Genomic DNA, 23361 nt, shown 5'->3' on the forward strand with positions numbered 1-23361 from the left:
ACAAAATGGTGTCCAAATACTTTCCTAATGGAGCACCGGCAGTCAAGGAACAATTCCCCCAGTGAAAAATACTATATGGGAGGGAGGTGGTTTTTTGAGGGAGACCTCTAAATCTTCCATGAAGCAAGATCAGACTCACTAGTTCTATTTTACAGAGAAAAATTTTTAGAGAAGACAGAAGCAAAGAGATGAAATGCCTATATAGGAAGGCCAGATCTCATTTGAGTTCAGTGTTACTGCACCCATTCTGCTCTCGCCTAGAGAACTCGCGCTCTCTAGAGAGCTGTGCCAACTCTACGTGTCTAAGTTCAGCATCTCCTCATTTCTACTTGCCCCTCCACCTTTGTTAAAAGCTACTAAGAAGTGGACAAGACAATGTTTTAATCAAATGTAAGCAGTAACAACAGGTTTTATTCAAAACTTCCAGTAAAGAGGACCTACTAGTTTTGGAAAAAAGGTACTTAAAGGTATTACAGCTTATGTAAATATAAAAGAGCAGAGAGAAGAAAATAAACCAAGCAGTATTAAAAAAAAAAAAAAAAAAAAAAAGTTAAAAATATATATATTTTTATAAAAAGTCTAAAATAGACCCATACAGGGATTTTGAAGCCCTCCAAACAACAGTTACTAGGTTTGGCAAAACAAGATTCTCTTACAAAATTAAAAGCCTACTTCTGTTACATAAACTGTATAAAACTGCTCAATAGCTAAAGAGCATACTGTACAATTTTGTCTTGAAATACATAGAGCAGCAGCCTTTGAACTGCAGGAATTAATCATTTTGTCCTCTTCACAGGTAAAAGAATTAGCCAGCTGCGCAATTGTTTTGAAGGAAAAGGAAGAGGCAAAAATAATCAAAATTAACAAGTTGAAGCCACTATAAAAGATGAAATGCACAGCAAAACTCAGACCTCAATTTAAACCAACAAGCCATGTTTACAATATATTCCACATTTCAGTTGTCATTTTCCCTTCCCATTCCCACCTCCCCCCACTCAAATATTTCTAACTCCTTTACGGTCTAATTAATTTCTAAACTTTCAGATACACCATACACACATTTAGCAAGAAACATACCTAACATTCTTACAGCAGTATGGTCAGGACACAATTTCAAAAGATTATTACACAGTTATTGAGATTAAACTGTATTTTTTTTCTTTTATAGAGAACAGCAACCATCAGCTAGACAAATGGTTTTAAAATGTACTGTAGAAAGCCTGGAGAAAACAGACTTCACCAACATGGGCTTGTAGCCCCAGAGGACACAGGGGAAAAAAAAAAACCCAGTGAACGCTGAACATAAGGAAGAAAGAGAATCTCAGAGTGCCAACTACAGGAAAATCCTTTGGGAACTCAGTCTGACAGATTGTGGTTTTGGCTTGGTTGTCCCTGTTACACTAAGCCCTGAAAAAATCAACTTTGCAATAGAACATTACAATGTAAACTAAAATTCTTGATACCAACAGTATGTCAAATGGATTTATTTATTTATTTATCCTGAATCCAACAGTTGGTCACAGAAGTCAAGTATTTTCATGGCTCTTATTCAGCTGTTGCCTTTTTTTTTTTTTTTTTTTTTGGAGGGGAGTTGGGGGGAGGAGGAGAGAAGCGTGTCTGACTCATATGTCCTTCAAGTACATGCAAGGCTCAATTGTTTCCAAAATGCAGGAGCTTGGGACCTTTTAAGACACTGAAGAAATAGGATTATGAGGAGAGCCCATCTGAGTAAGTACTTTATCCAGCCACTGAAGGGGACCGTGAAGGTGTATCTCTATCCAGCATGGAGTGCTCGTTACATCTTGGCGATGATATTCAGCTCCCCAACCCTGGAAACAGAATCATAAGCAAGGAAAGAAAAAAAAAACACCTTATTTTATAATATCAAATACATGAAGCTTATTTCAGTCATCTTCTTTCTTACTGAAATTACTTAGTTTCCAACAGCGATTACCACTGGGGCCACAAAAGACCCTTGATGTACCAACTATTATCACATTTCAACAACCAGTCTTAAGTAAAAAAACATAATTTAAAACTTGGAGGAAGTGACATTGAGATCTCTTGGAACTAAAGTTTTTAAATTCTCAAAGAAATAACTGGTAGCAGTGCAAAACTTCCCTGTGCCTCACTGCCAAGGTGCATGATGTCCCAGAAAGACTCTGAAGAGGGAGATAATGAAGAAGTAGTCTCTGTCAAAACCCAAACCAGAGCAGACTGGGAAAAAGTGCTACCAAAGAGATCAATAAATTAAAAACCAACAGTCACAGACTGACACGGAAGTGGAGGGAGAGGCTTCTGTCTGACAAGAGCAAAGCATGGTTTGCATGATGGACAGGATAAACCAGAAACGTTGGCATTTCTTCTTGGAGAAACAAGGCATGGTCATTCCCCAGTAGGCTATTTCCCAAGTTGAGACAAGTACTGATAGGTTTTCTTTCAGCTCATACCAAATCGACTACAATAATTATCAAGGATATAAGTAGACATTTATAAAACATTCAAAATCGTTCTTTAAGTGAACCATGATGGGGACAGGGAAACTGGAGGAGACAACAGTAAGAAGATAACTGCAGTTAAAGTTTGCTCCACATTAACCTCTAATGAAGGGGTTACTCAGCTCCTAGCACAGCTGGCAGCAGCTCTAACCATTGTGCAATGCAATATCCAGCAAAGAGGAGGTCCTCTGTGCAACTCTGAGACAACATACCCATACCACTTTACGGGTCGTACAGCCTATAAACAACCTCCTCCAGTGTAGGAGCCTTGCCCTACCACACACACTGAAAGTTTCCATCTCTCTATCTTCTTCTCTCAAGATGAGCACTTCAGCATGTTCCCTGTGTTGTTTGGCTGGTTTCAGATAAATGACCAGCCCTTTTATATCAGTGCATACTTTGAAGCTCATGGCTACCCTAACAAATCATGACTATTATGCTCACATGCCCTGTAGAATAGAAAGGTATGTGTATTATTCCCAGTAATTGCTGCAACTCCTAATTTGGGAGCTGCTGGTCACGACAGGTTTAGAGGATTATGCTATCTGTGCTCCAGCAAATGCTGTGATCACCTATAGTGCAGTCCCAGCTCACCTATCAAAAAATGCCAGCCAGGAACAGAAGCGTGAAATTCAGCAGAACTTCTTACAGAACAGGAGATGGGCACAGACTAACAATGTCATTTAAAAAGGGCAAAAGCTGATGCTACATAATTGGTTGGTGACTTTTCTGCTTGTAGGCCAAGTTATTAACCACTCAACTCTTTTCTAAACATAGTTGTACTATATTAAGCCATATGCCCCCAAAATTAAAAAGACAAGCCCACAATTCCAGAGTAATTATGCAAATAACTATATATAATAAACATTTATATATATATATATAGAGAGAGAGAGAGAGAGAGTTTTATATGTATATATATTTACATGCACATGCTTAAATACAAGTATTCAACTGAATCAATATGGTAAAACTAGAGGCAATACAATGAAGTTAAAATCGTTAACAGATATCACAGTCCAGTCCCTTCACAAAAGGACTAGTGAGGTATCTGAAGAAACACCTTATGGAAGTCACCTCAGTTTTAAATGTCTGTGTGTTAACAGAAGATATTTTCTCCCCCCAAAGACAACATGTCTGTAGGATTTGTCTTCCACATAGAAAACATTATTCTGTAAATATTAAAATTTAGCAGTCATTAACAGGTTGATGCAGAGAGGCAACAGACCATTCAAAATCACCATATTAAGAAAGAATAATTTATTTTGCTTACAAAATATGCTCAAGCAAATTTTCACATACCTTTACAAAACTCATACGGAGAGTGCACATCTTAGTAAGCTCATACACTGTCTCAAAACCATGGTTCACTGACTGAGCCAAAAGCTGAGCAAACTCTTGATTATTGAAAATCTTCAAACTGCAGCCACTGGGAATTTTGCACACAGTGGTTGGATGAAAACCATGATGGTAGTTGCAGTTTCGACTTTGCACAAAAATACTGCTGTCACTAAGGCATTCAGCATACACTTCTCCACCAACATAATAGAGATGAACACCTGGAAGGAAAAAGTTGATGCTAGGAGGCCAGATGAATTCAGAGTGCATATCTATTTTTCATGTTCTGACTTCATAGAGATACCTTTTTGCTTAAAGAGATAAATATTAATTACATATCAGACCATCATCGGTCTGTCTTGATTTTTACTTTTCTGTTTCATCAGTAGGTGATTTTAAAGGAGTGTGTGTGTATGTATGTGCATAAGAAAAATCAGTAACTGCTGCAAATAAACATGCTGCATATTCAGCAACAACAAACCAGCAAGTACTGCAGTAGTTCTGATGCTGTATTTGGATGACTTGACCACCTGAAGTTTGGTCCCATTATATTTATATGAAACAATGAATGAGAATGCAGGAGGAGAGCACAAAAAAACTACTGCATGCTTTGCAAATGCTAGAACAATTCTGTGATTCTGAGAAGGCTTCCCTGGAAAAATCCTAGATATCAGTCTGGCTAGCATAAATTTTTTAAACTCATTGTAACACTTTAACATCAGGAAGCTGGCAAAAGAAAAGTGTTCACATTCCTCAAATGTATCCCTGAAATGAGGGTAAACCCCAAATTTAAAACCCTCTCCCATTCTACTTTCTGCTCTCTCAGGTACCATTGATGGCAGCAAGCCTCAAGAGAATGGCAAAAGATACAGGAAACCTCTGTAGATATTCACTGTTAGTGGGACTAATTCTAAAGACTTTGAAAAAGCATGAAAATTTGCCTGTTTTGTTTAAAAATGGGTTATTTAAGTCGTTCACCTCCCACAATGTCAGAAGTCAAAAGTGAACACAGAATTTGAAAACTAAACTGAATTAAGTCAGATAGCTTTGACTGCACTCTGTCTTTTAAAATTTTGCTGCTGACCATGTGTGTGCATGCGTGGGTACATACATATAACCCTATGCAAAAAAATTTCTAGCTATGCCTGCAAGCTTAGGATTTACACCTTTTTTCCTAAAGACTAACAGTTTTATGTCATCATTAACTGTATACATCTACTTATTTAACAGCCTCCTTGCCCTTTCTACTCTACCTTGGTACATATACAGTTAAGTGCTTCAGTAGAACCTTGCTTGCAGCTCAATTACTTTTGCGTTTTTGAAGGGAAAATAAATGATGTGTTAAATAAATTTCTCAGTACTTGGTATGATGGATGGAGAGGAGAAGAAGGAACAAATATTGAGTAGCTCAGCACAGCTGTGATACACTGCTGAGAGCTGCACAAGTGCTCATGTAGAGTAAAGTTTTCCAGGCTAAAGACTAAAACTTGAAGATCTAACTTTTCCCTTCAGTTTCAATTCTCTCCTCCTTTAAAGAAGAGGAGGATACTTCATTAACTGGTACTTACAACTGCTTGGACCTTTAACTGTTTCAGGAAATCCAGAGCTTATTAGTAATGTAAACACTTTTTAAAAAAACAGTCTGGCAGGAATGCCCCAGTGTAGGGGCAATATAAGATTTGCGTGTCATCTTCATGATAGGCGAGGCCTCAAAAAAAATATTAAGTCAGATATGAAACTGAAGCTTTTTTCTTTTGCAGGACATTTGTCATAGCCAGAGAGAAGATAAACACAAGATTCCAACAGGAAGAATCACCAGCCTGCAAAAGAAGTCTAAGATGCATTTGCAAAAACTGTCTCAGCAGGTTGTCTCTCTACATAGATGTTAGAATAGTTAACTTATGTTGGTTTTAAGGATAGCTAAAAATTTTTTGTGCCAAGAACTATTATATGTACCAATAATCAAGATAAATCAAGACATGTTATTAAACAAACTGCCTTAAGCCCTAATTAAAATTACAATAATCTTCAGGCAAATAAAAATTGATTAGAGATAAAAGCTTCCTATAATTATACAAGAGGTAAGAACAATAGTTTGCTTATAACACTTGGCCAGAAAATTATATATCTAGCAATGTTCTAATAAGCACTTATCACATGCATTAGGAAGATCAGCCTGCCCTGGAGGCTGGCATCCAAGACTGTCATGTTGAGGGGAGGAAGTGAGTAAATAAACAAAATAAAAATCAGCCAACTTACAAAGCAAAGCCAGCCAACCTTACCTGTCCCTATCCCAAAGCCCTAGAATTTGTAGTGGTTATCGCATCTGCTTTGCATGCTGAAGGTCCTGGGGTTCAAGCCCCAGTGGAACCAGCACCAGGAAATCTTTGAGAGGTTGGACTAGATGATCTCCAGAGGTCCCTTCCAACCTTACTGATTCTGTGAAACTTAAACATACAGATCTACAACTCACCTTTGCCAATATGCCGCCTTGTATTCTCAATGGTGGAATTCCGATTAACGTTAGAGAGCAGCCCAAGGCAAAATCTGTTTTTGTTGTTGGACGGATCAGTGAAGCCATCAACCAACACACTTGTGGAAGAAGCATGGAAAGCCTCCCCGACACGGTTATTAAGCTCGTAATAAACGATGGAGCACCAGTGCTTTGGTTCTTCATAAGCAACCGCCTGAACATCTGCAAAGCAAACAAGGAAATGTTAGGGTCAAATAGCACTGGAATACAGGCCTCACATTTAAAGAGTCATAAACTTACAGATTTTTGCTTACGATTACTGAAAGATGACCTGAATAAGCAATTGCAGTTAAATGAAGGCTCTTCTGTCTTCAGTTATTTTTGACTTTTTCAGAACCACGGATATACAAGAGAGCAATTTTACATCAATGCTACTTGCACAAGATTCTCAAGAGGAAAAAAAGCAGACACTAGGTACACACAAAAATGCACATGAAGCTCCCAAACACATAGCAAGAAGTGCCCCACTATCCCTGCTCCTTTATCCACAGCATACCATGGTGTAAAATAGACAGCAGAGAATTGCTGCAATCATACAGCTCAACTTTCTTTCCAATCTAGTAAATTAACTGAGGTTAAATTACTTCAGTTCATTTTATTCAGCCACCAAATTAAAAGCAATTACTGCACTTACTGCAGAGTTCTACATTGCCAGGGAGAACCAGCAGGAAACAATTGCACAAGAGCTCACTGTAACTTCGGGTACCAAGAGGGTTTAAATATGTAACCAATCTTTCAGCATTCAGGGCGTACACAAATCTTTCTCCCAGGCTTTTGGGAGGGAAGGGCAAGAAGACTTCCAAAACAAAAACAGATCGACATTTGTCTGCAGAACATGCATGAGGCAGAGCTAAAATGTGAACATCCTACTTGGGAGCTGAAGCTGAACAAGGGTATAGCATACAGAATCCTAACAATTACACTGGAATAAAGGGCGGATGAAGCCAAAAACGGTATTATTTTATGAGAACCTTTTGTTCGTCAAGTGCTAGCAAATACAAAATCTTAAATTGTTCATTACCAAAACAATTACTTGTTGAGTAATAGTAAGGATTTCTCACAGCTTTGTTTTCCACATTCTGCTAACAACAAGCTCCTCCTCAACAAGTCCTTACTGAAGCTCCGAATACTACAGAATGCCAGCAGGAAATTCACCGTTCATAACTTCTGTCTATCAAGCTCTGGAAACACATGGAAGTCTTGAGGTAACACTTGTGACTCTGCACTGAGAAATAATTCTTCTGATGATTCAGAAGGTCTTTACCAAAGGGTTTCACAGTGGGTGTCCAACGGCAGCATAAGCCTCTTTAGATGTCTTCAGCCAGTGTACACACTTCTTTCAAGTGCCAAGCTTATTACTGAACTGCCTCCAAACAAAAGGAGGCTAGTGAGGGGATGTGGTTGCTTTACATGGTTTCTTTAAAATGAAGAATACTTCATATTTCCTTGCTCAGCCTAGCACAGCTGGACTTGCTGCTGAGACACCAGCTTTGCAGATTAAAGCTATAACTATAGGCCAAAGTGCTAAAATGCAAGCAAGATTAGTATTACGGGAAAACTTGCTTCTCTGGCCAGAGGATTCCTTCTCCCAACCCTAAGACTCAGTCACCTAAGACCAATGCTTATATTTTCCTTTGCTCACAGGACATATTGTCATGATTTTTCTGACAGGAGCAGAACGAAAAACATTCCCTCCCCCCCACACACACCAGAATTGCATAGCAGATACAAAAGGTGGTAAACAGAAAGCAGAATAACACAGCCTAGATCACTGTGCAAAACTTGCAAGCATTATGTCCACAGCTGATTAACAACTTGCTTAAAACACCAGCAGAAAGGAGCTGATACCATAACATTTTCTATCCTTTCAGATCATTGTAAAAATCAGCCATAAATTATTAGTAGGAGGTTATTATACTTCCAATTTACGTGAAGACACCAGCAATTATCAAAGCTGCAACTTTGCCCCAGTTCTCAAAGTCAGGCAGAAATCTTGCCAGCTGGCCATTCTTCCAGAATGAATCATATCTCTCTCACACAGATTTCATACTAACTTCCTTACATTTGCTTTAAGTCATGCAGAGCAGGTGCGTTTAGTCTCTCCATTCCCAGCATGGGCCAACAATGGAAATTACCCAGCTTCATTGACAGGATGCAGCTTGTTAAGTCAAATCTCTTAAGACCAACAAATCACCATGAAGAACACGCTTTGAAAAGCTTGCAACACAAATGCTGCAGTCAGCTTACAGTAAAAACTGTTCTCGAACAACCTGCAGCAGATTTTTTAAGGAGTGCAGTTACCACATACACGTATGAATAAGGAACACGTAGAGGTATGGTATAGAGAAAGAAGCAATTTATCTTTTTTTACTGAAGAGACACAGAGGTGAAAATCCATTGTACTGAACTATTAGGAGGAAAAAATACTAATAGACATGATTTTCAATTTTGGAATGGTTGCATGTTAAAAAGCAAGAAAAAAATGTAAACCATTTTTTTTTGTTATTAACTCACATGTAACAGAAAAATCCTGCAGTAGTAGATTTTATAAGAAGGGAAAACCAAAAACATACATAAGTCTGCAGTCGAGCATAAACACTGATAATTGTACTTTGGGCCTCCAGCAGCAGCAAAGACTATATACACACACACACAGAGTGTACTGGATCAGCAAAAAGTGGAAATGCTACAGATGGAGTTTATCACACGCAAAACTCACTCCATACAGAGAGTAAATAGGTTACCACAGAAGCTATCCAAATTGTTTTAAGAGGGCAAATATACTTCCTGAAAACAAACATTAAGCTTAGCAACAAAATGAGTACAAAGAAAAAAAAAGAAAAATCAAACAATAGTTAAATTGTTCATATGCTTGTAATCTTTATAATCATTCTGGCACAGCATTCAGCTTGCTGCTCTTTCTTGGCACGGTCCATAGCTGTGTAAGCTTATGTATTCTCTGAAGGGGCTATTTCTCACAGTGTGATGAATGCACTAAATCTTTTATTCAGCAGTCATGGCTGGCAGCAAAGGCTTTCAAAAGCAGCATGTAAAAAGATGTCTGTGTACATAAAACAAAAAGATTTTTTCTTAATACAGACTTTAAAGTCTGTAGCAATGCCACCTCAGACAGACAACTCTCAGTTCTGGACCATGTGCCATAATTGCATGACCCAAAGACGAAGGAGAAAGGGAAGAGAGGGTGGAACAACAAAACACCACAAAAAAAGAAAAAAAAATAGCCGAACAGGTAACTACTCAAAGCAGAGCATACTCTTTAGGGATTGAAATTTAGAATTCAAGTCTAAAGCATGGCAACACAGTGAGAAAAGACAATTTTATGAGATGTATTGTCTCAGAAGAAAAAAAAGTACAGGTACTCCAACTGCTCATATGAAACGTCTCTGGTCTTTAGATAAGTGAAGGTATTAGCACCCATCTCATGATCACGTCTTCGTTTGGAGAGCTATACTTGACCATATACTGTCATCCATAATTCAGTATGCACTATATAGCATTAACTGCACTTTCTCAATAAATCGATGTAGTCATAAGAGATTCTTTTCCCTGCACATATTCAACTTCTGCATCACATGCAGAAATGCACAGCATCATAGGAATTCTTTCATTTCAGTAATTATCAGACATTCCAGATACAAAACACACAAAAATGACCTTGGTCATGACTTGGTTGGGAATAAGACAGTGACAAAATACACATATTTTACATTTTAAGAGTCATGTGATAACTTCTTGTCCTAAATATAAATTTACTTTTATATACTTTTTATCTTCAGATTTATTTCATCACTTACAATGACACAAAATAACTATATAGCTGTTTTTTATTTGCTACAGCTAAAAATTTCCACAAATGTGTACCCAATATTAATACTCAACTATTAAAAACATCCCAGAAGTTTCAAAAGTTCTTTACCTGTAAAGAAGCAAAGCAGAAAATGAGAAGGGAATGTTTTTACCTCCTCTGTGTATGTCAGGGGGCATTGCAGGTACCATCATGTGGGTATCCATTGGCTGGGAGGTATCGTGTATCATCGGATCTTCCGGAGGCAGGTAAGCAGGAGGCGGCGTATCAGCTAAATATAGAAAAGGGAGAGCTACACAAGTCCTTTCCTCACTTTAAAGTACATATACATACATAAACAGTTTTAGCCTAGAAATGCTTCCAGCCTGACTCAGCTATAAACTTCCACCCACCAGAAATCTGCGAAAGCAATCATGGACCTTGATTCAGGAAAGCAAAGAATTACTGTGCATATTAAGTGTAACTGCAATAAAAACAAGTCACTTCCCCCGCCACCAAGCCAGAAAGAAAAGCTTAGCTACATTTGCAGCCCATGGGTTTTGCCAGTTGAAAATGCCACATAGATATTAAGGCACACAGATCTCTCCAGATCAGGTGAGAAGTAAATATTGAATAGGGTAAACGTGAATAGAATTTGAAACAAAGTCTTCAGCTCCAGCTTATTGTTTCCAATGTGATTCCATCAGCAAAGTATGCAAACATCCCAGATATATCCATGACTTTAATAATACCACTGCAAGGTATTAGCTCTATTTCTGTATGTAAGTAGCAGTGGAAAGTATTTAAGCACCCAAATCCTACAGAAGTAACCTTTTGGATCAGGATTTTATTTGCCAGCGTCTCTTTATGTCTCTTAATAGCTGCACCGAGCAGTTAAGAATTGAATCACTAGTATAAAACTATTGTGTGCACCATCATCATACTCACTAATGCACTGCCATTGCCTTTGAGCTTTGTTTGAACCATACTACATGGGTGCTTGTGTTGCCTTCCAGTTGTTCAGTTCACTTCTGGGAAAGCTTCCCAAACAACTTCCTAGAAGCTGGAGGAAAATGCCAACGTGACTGTTTCCCAACACTTCAGAAGACACTTTCCTCCAAATCAATTGCACAAAGATACATGCAGAAGAGAGAAAACCCTTGCCTAATGCCTACAAGCTTTTGCTGCTAAAAGCTGGGATTTGATTGTCACTGTTCTGTCTCTGGTGAACACAGCTGCTGCTCATCCCATATTTATTTTCATTGCTGAGAGGATGAAATATAAACCATCACAGTAAATAATAAGGGACCTCCAAAACCATGAAAACCAGAACAGCAACAAAAAACTAGAACTGTATCACTGCTTTGATTTTTTTTTTTTTTTTAAGAAAACACAAGCTAATGAAATGTGTTAGCTGCTTATTATTTAGGACATACTCTGTTAAGAGCTTTATGTCTAATGCTGGTGAGCACATTACCAGTTCTTTTTCCCTTTTTCCTGCTTGATCATACAGGTGATACCCTCCCTCGGATAGGAGGGAAGCAGGGAAAGACATGGGTGACAGCAGGACTGCATTATAGGCTTCACAGTCGGCACTGGAGTTTAAAAGTCTCATGCTTTACTAAGCCCTAGGCAACTGTGTATGTGCAAACACGATGTTAGTGATGCACAGATAGGGAAATGAAACTGTAAGGCCAGAGGCAACAAATTAGCCAGAATCTGGAAAATTTTCAAGATCTCTGGATAACTGCCTTTCTCCTTTTTCTGTATTTTCCAAATTTGTCCTCCTCTTTCCCTACGAGTAAAAGATGGAAAGCTGTCCAGAGCTAAGCATCAAGGAAACTAGTATCTTTAATTCATTTTCTTTCCTGCAGCTGCTGACTCCTTCTTTACAGCGATGAACATAGAACAGATTGCTCAAAATTCAAGTAAACTTTCACAAACGAGTGTTCAGGAAGACCTTCTCATTAGAGAAGCCTGTATATCTGTCTCCTGAAAGAGCCTTAACCATACTCACCATGCTTTCTTAAAACATAATAGCAAAGACAGCTGGCTTTGTTGCAACTTTTCAGCCTCCCCCTTGTTTGTTTATTTATTTTTAAAAGAAAAAAACAATACATAGACTCTTCTTTCCCTCCTGCCTCTGCAAGTTCAGTAGCCTTCACTCATAAGAGAAAAAAAATAAGAGAAACAACTACAACAGCAGGAATTTTTGAATGTTAATTTTAGATAATAGAAAACACATTTTCACAGGTCTGCCACTCTGTTTCTGCTCACCCTTTTTCAGCTCTGAAGAAAGCACTCAATAGAACATGAGTAAATATTTGTATAGAGTCCTCCTCCTAGCATATACATCCAGGGATCTCTCACAAAAGAAATCTGCAGTATTTTTAATCTATCTCCATGTAAAGACCAAAACAAAAAGAAAAAAGAAATAAAGAAAAGACTGGTTCATGGAATTGCTACAGGCAGACAGACAGCAGTCAACAAAAAAGAAAATGTTATTTCTTTGACTTTTGGAAGCAAAAATAGTCTAAAAATTTCTTTGCAGGGTCTTAAGTGACTTTTACAGTTGAAGGATATTTGTTTCTTGAGATTACATCATTATTTGAGTAAGTGTTATCAAGTACAGTAGCAAGATCCCCTTGAGAAACATCCTTTTTCCGCAGAGCTATAACCTTGTGCTGAATTTATGATCTCTTTCCTAAGCAAGAATGATCTGTGGCATTATCCTTCTGTCAAAACATCTGATGTGCATTAAGCGCCAGGCTTTGTGGGCTAAACAGTTATACTAGTTCCCCCAAAACATACCTGATTCTGTATCCCTGCCCCCACCACCCAAAGAGTTTTACTCTAATTACCTGTGTTTGTAAGAGGAAGAATATTAAGAACACTTAGTATTACTAGCAGACAAACCAATTACGTAGTCTAATTACGTAACAACTTTCAACTCACTGCTGAACACAAGCATTAGCTGATAATCCAGTATAATCAAGCAAAAGAATTATGATACCTGTGATGTCCAGTCACGTTCTCACTTCACAAATAAATAACAGAAGATGAACATACCTGGCATCTGGAAAGGACTTCCCGGGTCCGAGCTGGCGGGAGAATGCGGATAGGTGCTGCTGCCGCTTCCCGGCGAGTTTGGATAGCTGCTGTTTGGCGAGTGGGGAAATGGGATACTGTTGGGTTGCTGAAAAGAGTCCGGGAAAGTAGCATTGTGCGGCATGTGGGGCTCATTTTGTCCCAAGTTGCGGAATTGAGCCAAGAGGCTGTGCTGAGGGTTGTATTCGCTGTGTCTTGGCACCAGCACTGGGGGAAGCACTGAAAAGGGGGTGGAGGGAGAAAAAAGAACAAGCCACAGCATTAGAGAGTCGGTCCTTAAGAACTAGCCTACACAGGGGAAAAAAAACGTTCCCTGTCCCCTAAGGCATGTTCACACGCACCATAAAAAAAAACGAGTTAGCTGAACCTAGGAACACATGTCCAAGCAAGAAGTGTTTCCTTATCTCCAGCTACTGCAGAGCTTGAATTCACAGTGATGGTGCTAGCTGCCTGCTTTGCCAGATAGGTGCTGATTTTCACAGAGGGCCAGAGAAGAAGAGTCAAAAACAAACTGCAATTCTACATGTTAGTTTTATTCTCATGAAGAAATGCTGTGAAGTACTGTTATATTACAATGCTGACACGCAGTTCATTTTACAGCACTTGTGATCTCACTAATCATGTAATGGCCTGTAACCCAAAACCTTGCTAATAACAACAGGTTTTTTTTCTGAAGACAATACTAATACTATTTAGGCCTTGAACTAAGCCTGGACCCAACAGCTGTAATTTTATTTTTAACCTAGGTTATGTTCTTACAAGTTGAGACTGTTATTAACCCTTCAAGTCAGTTTACAAAACTGCAATTTAAACAAAATTACATAGTTAAAAAAAATAGCAACTGTGCAGCAAACAAGTTCCAACTATACACAACTACGGGATCAGAGAAACACATGTTAGAAACTACTGGTTTCACCACACTGCCAAGGCCTCCTCACCACAGGTCAACAAAGGTCTCTTTTTAACCAAGAATATGAACGTGATACCAGATACACTAAGATAAAAGAATCAGCTTTTTCCAGCGCTTCAGCTTCTATCTTTGAACGCCTCACAGCAAAAGCTGAGCTCCTCGAGAGATTAAAAACTGGTCTTGTTATAGATTGAGATTTTTTGGGTGATGGGGCGACAGTGGGGAGGGAAGGGCAGGGAGAGCAAGATCCATGCACAGAGAAGTGGGAGTGAAACAGAAAGTTACTCTCCTCCATTTCTGCGCCCCCTTCACCGCCTCTTCTTCCCACCTCCACCTTGAGCAGAACCAGTCAAACTATCCTGCAATATCCTGCCGGCCCCTCCTCAGGGGGAGGTGCAGAAAAGCAAAAAGCAATGAAAATAAAGTACCCAGGCTATCTATCCCTTCTCCCTGCAGAGGCTCCTGCACTGTCGTACAAGCCGGGCGGCTACACGGAAGGGGAACAGGACCGCGGACACCTGACGAGCCTCTGCAGACATCACTGCATCACCTACGCTAACCAAGGCGTTACACGCCGCTCCAGTCCACTGGGGCGCCCTCCCTCGTCTCTGCTCATACAGAAGCATTCAGACACCCGAGCAGCCGGGAGTCTAAGGGTACCCATGTATTGCTGTGCGCATAGACCAGGCCTCAAGTCTAGGTCCAAATTTTAAATGGATACAAAAAGATGCCACACACAAAATGCTCTCTCTGTTCTGAAAGCAAGCCACACATTAGCTAAAAAAGTAGATCTTTTTCTTTTATACATATGTATAACAGAGAGAAATTAATCCAACAGATTTTTGCTCACCAGTAGTATTAACGTACAGAAAGTTTCATCCCACAAATCTTCCCTGGACACACACACTGAAAAAAGAAGAAAAAAAAAAAACACACACTACTGAAAGTAGAGCTGCCTGTTGGATTCAGAATCAGGTTTTTAAAGATTTAATCTGGTTTCTCAGATTCTCAGAGCAGCTCCACCAAGTTTCCAATGGATCTTAAATATTTGAGGCAGATGTCATTTCTAAGTAATTTGTTTAAGTATGGAACAGTTAACTATCTACTTCACAAGGAATATACAAACTATGGCATTTTCTGAAAAAAATTACATCCATCTACCATACTATGGAAGTTCATTCTCAATTGCAAAGCACCGTCGGAGAAGCTGCATCTCTCTCAGCTGTACTGACTGCATCTTGCCTCTAATGCAACTATGGAAAAAGCAATACAAAAGAGATAGTCAGCATTCAAGTTGACATCACATATCCCATCATCTGCAACACAGCAAATGTCAAACCCAAACTCTAAATATTAGGATCTCTCAGAATTAAACGTGTTCTGTGAAACCTAACAGTTCTTTCACAGTTAATTCAAACAATATGTTAATTGTCATAGCAAACGTTTGCTGGCCTAATAAATTACAAGTGAAAAAACAATGAGATCATGCATTAAAAAGTATTTTCCCTTTCCTGTCTTTATGAGTCTTCCTCACTTTTCTGAGCTTTAAAACATAGCTTTCCTATCTCTTCATTTCCTGTAGAGGAAGGTCAAACCATTAACTTCAGAAAAATTAATTTCTGCAGAAAGTACATCATCTACCTTTCTCATCCCCTATCTCATGTTAAACAATAACATACATGACATCACAGGAAGCCATACAATTTATAGGTTTTTAAAATAGCTGCAGAACAGGATATTTTCTGTATATTTTCAGTAATTAAAATAAAGCAGCATCAGATTTTCCCAAGGCGCGTGCACACACGTTATCTCCAATTGGGCAGAACCACTACTGAAGTCTGGAAGGACTCCAGCTACACCTCATCTTCCACACTCTCCCTCATACGAAACTAACTTTGACCACAAAAAATTAAAATGCCATCTTCTTCAAAATACATGTGGACAGAGAGGGAAGGAGGAGGAAGAAAAGAACCAATACTGATATAGCACAAATGGTCGCAAAAATATCACTTCAGAACTTACTTGAGCACTCTCCTACTTCAAGCCCTCCCTGCACACAAACAACCTTAAACGCAGAGAAAAGGCACCCAAAGGCTGTCTGGTGGGAGGGAGGCCGCAGCCCCCCAATGAGTCCACCTCTGAGACAGTCACCCAAGGCCATAACTGGACCTCTTTGCAACTAAAGGGCTTTTGCAGTCTAGCTGCTCCCACCAGACTCACAGAGGAGCTAATCTGAACATTGTTCACTTGGCAGCAAAGACTCAGGCCGGGACTGGGCTGCTCCGAAGTACACAGAAATGCCGCGAGTTCAAAATGCAAAGGGGGACACACACCCCCGCTCTAAGGCCGTGGGCTTCTGGTCAGCTTACAGACCCCAACCATATGGGATAACAAATTACTACGGCTCAGTGCAGCAGGGGAAGAGGCTGATCTCTGTTGCAGCTGCCAGCTCCAGGAAGAGGTCTAATTGAAGGGGAGAAAGTATGAGAGAGTTATTCTGTGCTAAGCCAGCACACCTGTTGCTATAAAATAATGAAGCAGTACACATTTTTGTTGTAGGGATCTCTGCAGGATACTGCTCTAACAGATTGCAGACACAATTTTGCACTTTCTAACCTTCCTTCGTGGAAGAGAACAAAGATACATTAAGCCCAAGTTTCACATTTATTTAAAAAAAAATGTTTCCATTTAATAGAGATGTATCTGTTCAAAGGAAAAGCACTAATAATTGTGCTGTTGTCCTGAAAAACTACTGTGACAATCATATCAAACAACATCTCAACAGATTTGTAAATGGAATCTCGTTAAAATGGTTAAAACCAGTTAATGGAGTAGAACCACAAGTCATGAGCCAGTTTTATTTCTTTACTTTCTCAAACAACAGATTAAAAAGTTTTATGGCCTTAACTGTGTCTAAATTTTGCTCTGAGATTTTGTGTAGATATAGACCTGTAGTTGACAGTTAATGCATAACTAGCAGTAGTTATATTACTGATAACGCCTGAGGAGGAAGATAAATCATCTGAAAGTCAGGCTGCATATGTTTGCAGAACTGTAGTTAAAAGCATATCCTGTATTAGTCAATGGACTAAAACTGTCTGGGAATTGGGCAGCTTATTTTTAACATACAAATCATATGGGGATTATGCCTGCACCAAACAAGTGGAGCTGTAGTAAAAGAATTACAGCTACAGGGCAATTTTACCACAGGGCTATTTCATCTAAGAGCCAAGAATGCCAAAAACATGCAAGAGAGACCAAAGACAGTCTGGCTATTCATATTATGTATATAAGAAAAAGTCTTTCTAGTAGGAACTTTTATGAAAATGTAATAGTAGCCTTTGAAGAAAGCTACCGATCTCTATGCTTTGCCTCTCTCCAGTGTAACAGCCTATTCTCCTGTAAACAAGTGTGCTGTGTTAGTATAAAGATTTACTTAGTTTTCTTTTTTGTTTCTTTCTCATCATGTTCCAGAGATAATGATCTTAGCAAACAAAGTTTCCACTTTGTGATTATAACTTTTTAAAGTCTATATACTAAAAACAAACAAACAAACAAAGAAACCACTAGTTCAAGCCAAAGGACCTGCTGTGTTTTCAAGGCAGTATATTTCTATTCACCTCACATCAGCCCAGGTGACAGGTAGTTTCCCTCAAGGTTTTCATGAGGATTTTGGTAGGTATCTCTCTTTCCACATCTAAAAATAAACAGACCAAATAACGGAATGCAGCAAGGGGCCACATGAAAGATGACCTTGATCATTCCTTTTTCTATGAGCTTTGAAAAAGAAAAGAGCAATTGCTGCTGCACTTTCAACCATGCTGCTTTTAAAAATGATGATGATGATGCACTGGACATATGTTATGTATGTCCAAACATGCACAAACACTTGTTTGTGCAGGCTTATACCACAACAGGGGCCTCAACCCTAAAGAAGGCCTTGGAGTACTATCATTAGACAGTGCATTTTAATTTCCAAGCACCATATAGCCATATTTTCATATGAATTTATGCAAAGACACTTACATTTTACTGGAAAAATAGAACTGCGAGTTGGGAAGAAGGAGGGAAATCCTTACATCCTAGTTCACGGCTCCCGGATATAGGTATGAAAAAAATGAGGGTGGGGGGAAGAAGTGCAGGAGAGGAACTTGAAACTTGTACTCAAGTTTCTAGATAAAAAATCCTGCAAAGATGAAATGGCAAAAGAAGAGTTAGGAAAAAAAAAACTGTAATAGTATTAAACTAACAAAGTTCAATCCTTCTCAAAATTTCTAGCTTAATCTCCTTCCTTTGACACCACAGCAGCTGAACTCGCAGTGGCATCCAGGTGAGCAGTCCAATCCCTCAGTAGGAATGGAGCAGGTACTGGAGCGCAGAGATGAACGTGCGTAGCTTTGCTTGCTGTCTGCAGCATTAAAGAGGCACTGAAGCACGCTACCTGAAACGTCTTGCTAAGATCTTGCTTGTAAACAAGAAAACACCAAGCAGAGAAACCTCATGTTATTAGGTTTGTGTTGCCTAAAACAAGACATGGCAAAATTGAATATTATTCTTTGACCAGAGGACAAGTTCTCACGTACAAAGACACTTACATGCCTATACTTGGGATCAGGTTTACTCTTGGTTAAAAATAATAAATATTGTTGTGGCCAAAGCAGTTCTCCAACGAGCTAGCTAGCTAGCTATTTTATGTTGTTCCAACACCTCCTGGCTTAAACAAGACTCTGCTACAAGCTGTGGTAACACAACTTTGCTCTACTGTTTTCTAAGAAGCAGAAATGACAACATTTTAGACTTTTGCTCCAAATCTATGTTCCAGTAACTGCAAGGCTCAGTCACCACTCTTCAACAGTCTGTTTTGAGTGACTGACACACAAACATTCCAGACTTTCTATTCCAGGAGAAAGCCAAAACCTGTCTTATTTTCTTAACTCTTAATTTGTTTTGCAGTTTCATTAGACCTCACAGCTTGATTTCTCATTTTACACAGTTGCAACTCAACACAGTATTTAAAAAAATGGTTATTGCTTCACCTACTTTACTTTGATATCATACATCTGGTCTAGATGCATTTGTAAATAACATTGGTACATTTTCCTCATTACAATATTCAGCTAACATTAGATTTTATTTGCAGATCCTCTGATAAACTACCATTTCTATTAAAGTGATACTTGTCAAGACCAATTTCAGAGTTTGGTACTAACTGTATGGCCAGGAGCAAGGAGTTCTTGTAAGCTAATGTGGGAGAAGAATTAGTTTTAATACAGGAGACAGTTAGAGTGTGGCAGTGTATACTCCTCAGACGCTTACACAGAGCAGAGTTCAAATCACCTATATAAAAACACAGCATCTTACTGTGTCTTACTTAAGTTAAAACTTGGATGTCTGGTATTTTAATCTGGTTAATTTTCTGGTTAATTAAATTAAAAATATATAGAGAGATACAAACATATCCTTCTTGACAACTGATATCCATTTACTAAAGTCCTCTCTTCTGACATCTGGTGAGGTTAGACAAAGAAATCCCTGAAGTTTAGACTATTCCTTCCTTTCTCCCTCTCTATTACAACTCATTTCCCCCAAGCAGATTTTGATGATGAATTTTAGGACTGAATTCTGCAAAACTGACAGGAAGAAAGCTTTATACTACTTGCCAAGCAAACTGACAGTTGTTTGCTATTTTGGGGAACCATCCTATAATTGTGCCCACCTGTTGTAGCACACTATTTTTAAAGTTATGCCCAACACTAACATTACACAGCAATAAGGCAAAACTTCTCAGCTATGACATGCTCTGCTCCCTCATCCTGCGCCTGCAGTGGTGCAGAACCTCTGCTAGGAATACAAAAGTGGGAACAAGGATTTTACTAACCTACTCCTATGCATTAACTCCTCCGCCCTTTTTCCCAGTTTTGAATCAACTGGTGAGCTCCATTTCTCTATTTTTTTCCCTAAAGCAATTAAAGGAAAAGCACTCCAATTTCCTTTTCTCTTTCTGTCTTCCTTCCACTTCATTTATATTCTTCCTCTTTGAAAGGACACTCCAGTTTTCCCCTCCCTTACATTCCCCAGATCAGAGAAACAACAACTTCTCTTTTGCCTTCACTTTTCCAGGCTCTTGCCCGTTGCAGGTGTGGGAGGAGCAGGTGCAGCTGGCGCGCGGGGCTCCTTCGAGCCCTGCTCCGCAGAGCTTCCCCGGCTGGCCGGAAACACGCCACAGGCGCCAGGGCCAGCTGCAGCTCTCCCAGGTGCTGCTGCAAACAGAGGGAGGCAGGCTTCCCTGAAAGCTCAGCTAGGCAAGGCACAAGCTGAAGAAAATTTCCAATTACTCTAATTTTTCTCTCCTGCTTCCAGATTTGATCTTGACACCTGTCAGTTTGATGATCTCTCTGAAAGCAGCCTAATGCACAAGCTGCATACTACATTTGAACCCTGCTGCTTAGCAAAAAATAAAGCACTAATTTTAGTGATTGGATAGGTAACTTATTGCAACCAGCTGTATCAGATTTGAAGTGCAAGGCAATTAACATAGCGAAAGATTTTTAAAAACCCACTTCTCAATTTACCCTGTCTAGAAGCAGTTTGGGAATATTAGTATTACATGGATTAATCTTAGCTGGTTGGGAACAGGGAAGGAGATGGGGATGATTAACAGACCCATTTATATTTCTGGTTAAGTATCTATATGTACATATATATACAGAGAGAGAGAGCCTGCACAGGCACACCCACACAAATACACACAACCAAACACATATAAGATTTCAAACGCATTTAAAACTTCCTTTAAACTTTTTTTTTCCCTTCTATTAAAGAGCAGAGCTGCAGCACTCCACAGAGAGTATTCAAGGTGCTTTACTTGCAGGACCACCTCAATCTAAACCTGCCTTGCCCAGGATTTCCACCCTTTTGAGTTTCCTTCTGCTCCTCCGGTAACTGCCATAGGTGCGCGGCCTTATGGAGACTCACAGCAAACAGCTGAAAGGATCAAAGACAAAGATGAAAACCACCAGGTGAAAGCCAGGGGCAAAGAGTCCGTGCCAGGAGCAAAACCAGCAAGACGCCTACCGTTGCTCTTGGAGCCTGGGGACTTGCTCAGGTGCTGTGGCAAAAAGCAGCTAACCGTCTAGGGAAAACGTTTCTCGTCAGCAAAGGCAAGGCTGCCGAAGCAGAGAACTGCACAAATTCGTACCCAGAATGGAAAGGAACATCGTGACCTTTAGGCAGAACCGAAAATCCAACAGTTCTGACAGTTTATTCACCCACATCGCCAGAGAGCAGCTGTCGCTCGCACCGCCGTTCCAGTGGGACTGGGGCACTGTCAGCCTCCTAAAAAACTCCTTGAGGTAGAGCCGACTGCCACAGGCTCTCCAAACAAGAAAAAAAGCTTCAGAGAGGAAAAAATCATCCACACTTTATTGCTAAGCACAAAACACTGACCGGGCCTGGTTACCTGCTGCCTTCCGGTGGACGTGCTGATCGGTCCGTCAACGCAGCCCACGCTTTTCCAGGGGCGGGTGAGCCGCTTCGGAGCTCAGTTTTAGTGCTCCCTGGCATTACGCGGCTCGAGCACAGCGGAGCAGTAGCTAGCACCTCCAGAAATGGATATCAAGAAATATTACCCAAGCCAGGCCTCAGCTCGCTTAGATCCATGGGAAAGAGGTTTACTTCAGGAACTGAATCTCTTTCCCTAAAGCTGTTAGAGGTGTGACCTTTTCTTTTCTTTTCTTTTTTAATAGCAGTGTCAATTTAAGCATCTCTTTATCCTCCTGCTTCCTTATCCCATCCGCCTTGTTTTAATGCTACAACTGCATAGAGTTAACTGGATCCAGATTTAAAAAAAAGGGGGGGGATATTTTTAAATTCTAGATCACATCTTTCACCTGAGTCCATTGATACAAAGGACAGAGGTAAACAACATAAAACATTAAAAAAAAAAGAAAAAAAAAAGAAAGAAAAGAGTAAAAAAAAAAGAAAGGTAAATAGTAGCTCAGGAGAGACTTAGTTCTCCTGCAAAACCAGAGAGGCCGTTTCTGGTATTTTCAGAGAGAAATGAGGAACAACTCATTTGCTTTTCCTTCCCAGTCCCTATGTACACCTATGCCTGATTATTTCTTAGGTCTTGAGTGTACTTGAGGAGAGCCCAAAACCAGGTACAAACTTGATTTTGAGGTATCTCTAATCCAAAAAATGAAACTGAGGAGACCAAGCAGATTCAGTTAAGTGAGGGCACCAGTTTAGCTGACTATGCCAGTTTTCAAAAGGCATCAAGTTCAGAGCTTCCCCTCCTTAATCAAAAGCTTGTCTTTGCCTTGCCAAGAGAGAAGTTTGACCAACTACCCTGCACCAGAAGTAACTCTGCACACTATGGACCTCCTACGCAACAGCTGCAGCAGGGCACGTACTGCATCTCGAGGTGGTCTTCCTCCCCGGCAGCTCACGCAGCTTCTGCTCCTGCCCCAGCAGCCAAACGGCCTCTGCTCTCCCCGCTCGTGTGCCCACATCTCCATGCTGAGGGAGCTGAGGACACCAAGCGTGCAGAGCTAACCTTGCCACCGAGATGCTGTGCAGAGCTCCCAGCTGCCAAATCAGGCTGAGTCTTAATGCAGCATCACCAGCTCACACCTCAGTGTTTCCCGGAGGACACGTTCCCCTCATTACACTGGCGGAGCAGCACAGTCCGTGTCCAGCAACACCAGCGCTTCTGCGTTTCCGAAACCATTGCCAATTCTCCTCTTTCAGCCTCCTCTTACTGTTTGCAACGGGGTCCTGTCTGGCCTTGCTAACAAAGAGAAATCTCTGTTCGAATTAAGGTGTAAATATGCAGCTTGTAGACTCACCATAGTGTGACAATTCTAGAATTATCTTGAGCTAAATAGCTAGGATGGAATAAAGTATCACAGTAGAAGATCTTGCATCACTCTTACACAATTAAAACTGAGAAGACTAATTTCCCAACTTAGAGCACTATGTGATTTTATGCATTTGAGGATTTGCTGTTAAGCAGGTCTTCAAAACTTCCACAACACCGAAACATGTCACACAATAACCACCTCCAACAAAACAGAATAAAACATACAGATTCCAGCCCATGCACACACCATTTACTTCAGCTTTGGAGTAACTGGCTCTATACAAAGGACGTAAATACTGACCATGCTGG

General features: G+C 39.9%; 1 protein-coding gene across 7 annotated transcripts in view; it reads right to left on the reverse strand.

Annotated features, from left to right (window-relative positions):
• Positions 1 to 390: 390 nt before the first annotated feature.
• SMAD1 (SMAD family member 1) overlaps positions 391 to 23361 on the reverse strand; it is a 48531-nt gene continuing 25560 nt past the window's right edge. For 6 of the 7 annotated variants that reach the window (XM_062573897.1, XM_062573902.1, XM_062573899.1 and 3 more), the window contains 5 exons: positions 13244 to 13501; positions 10350 to 10466; positions 6310 to 6531; positions 3801 to 4057; positions 391 to 1829 (listed from right to left, as the gene is read on the reverse strand). In XM_062573897.1, coding sequence (XP_062429881.1) covers positions 1686 to 1829; positions 3801 to 4057; positions 6310 to 6531; positions 10350 to 10466; positions 13244 to 13501 — 998 coding nt within the window. In that variant the 3' untranslated portion in view covers positions 391 to 1685. The remainder of the gene's footprint in view (positions 1830 to 3800; positions 4058 to 6309; positions 6532 to 10349; positions 10467 to 13243; positions 13502 to 23361) is intronic. The other variant, XM_062573903.1, reaches the window with a different exon arrangement.

This window comes from Rhea pennata, chromosome 4, assembly GCF_028389875.1.
Source record: "Rhea pennata isolate bPtePen1 chromosome 4, bPtePen1.pri, whole genome shotgun sequence".
NCBI lineage: Eukaryota > Metazoa > Chordata > Aves > Rheiformes > Rheidae > Rhea > Rhea pennata.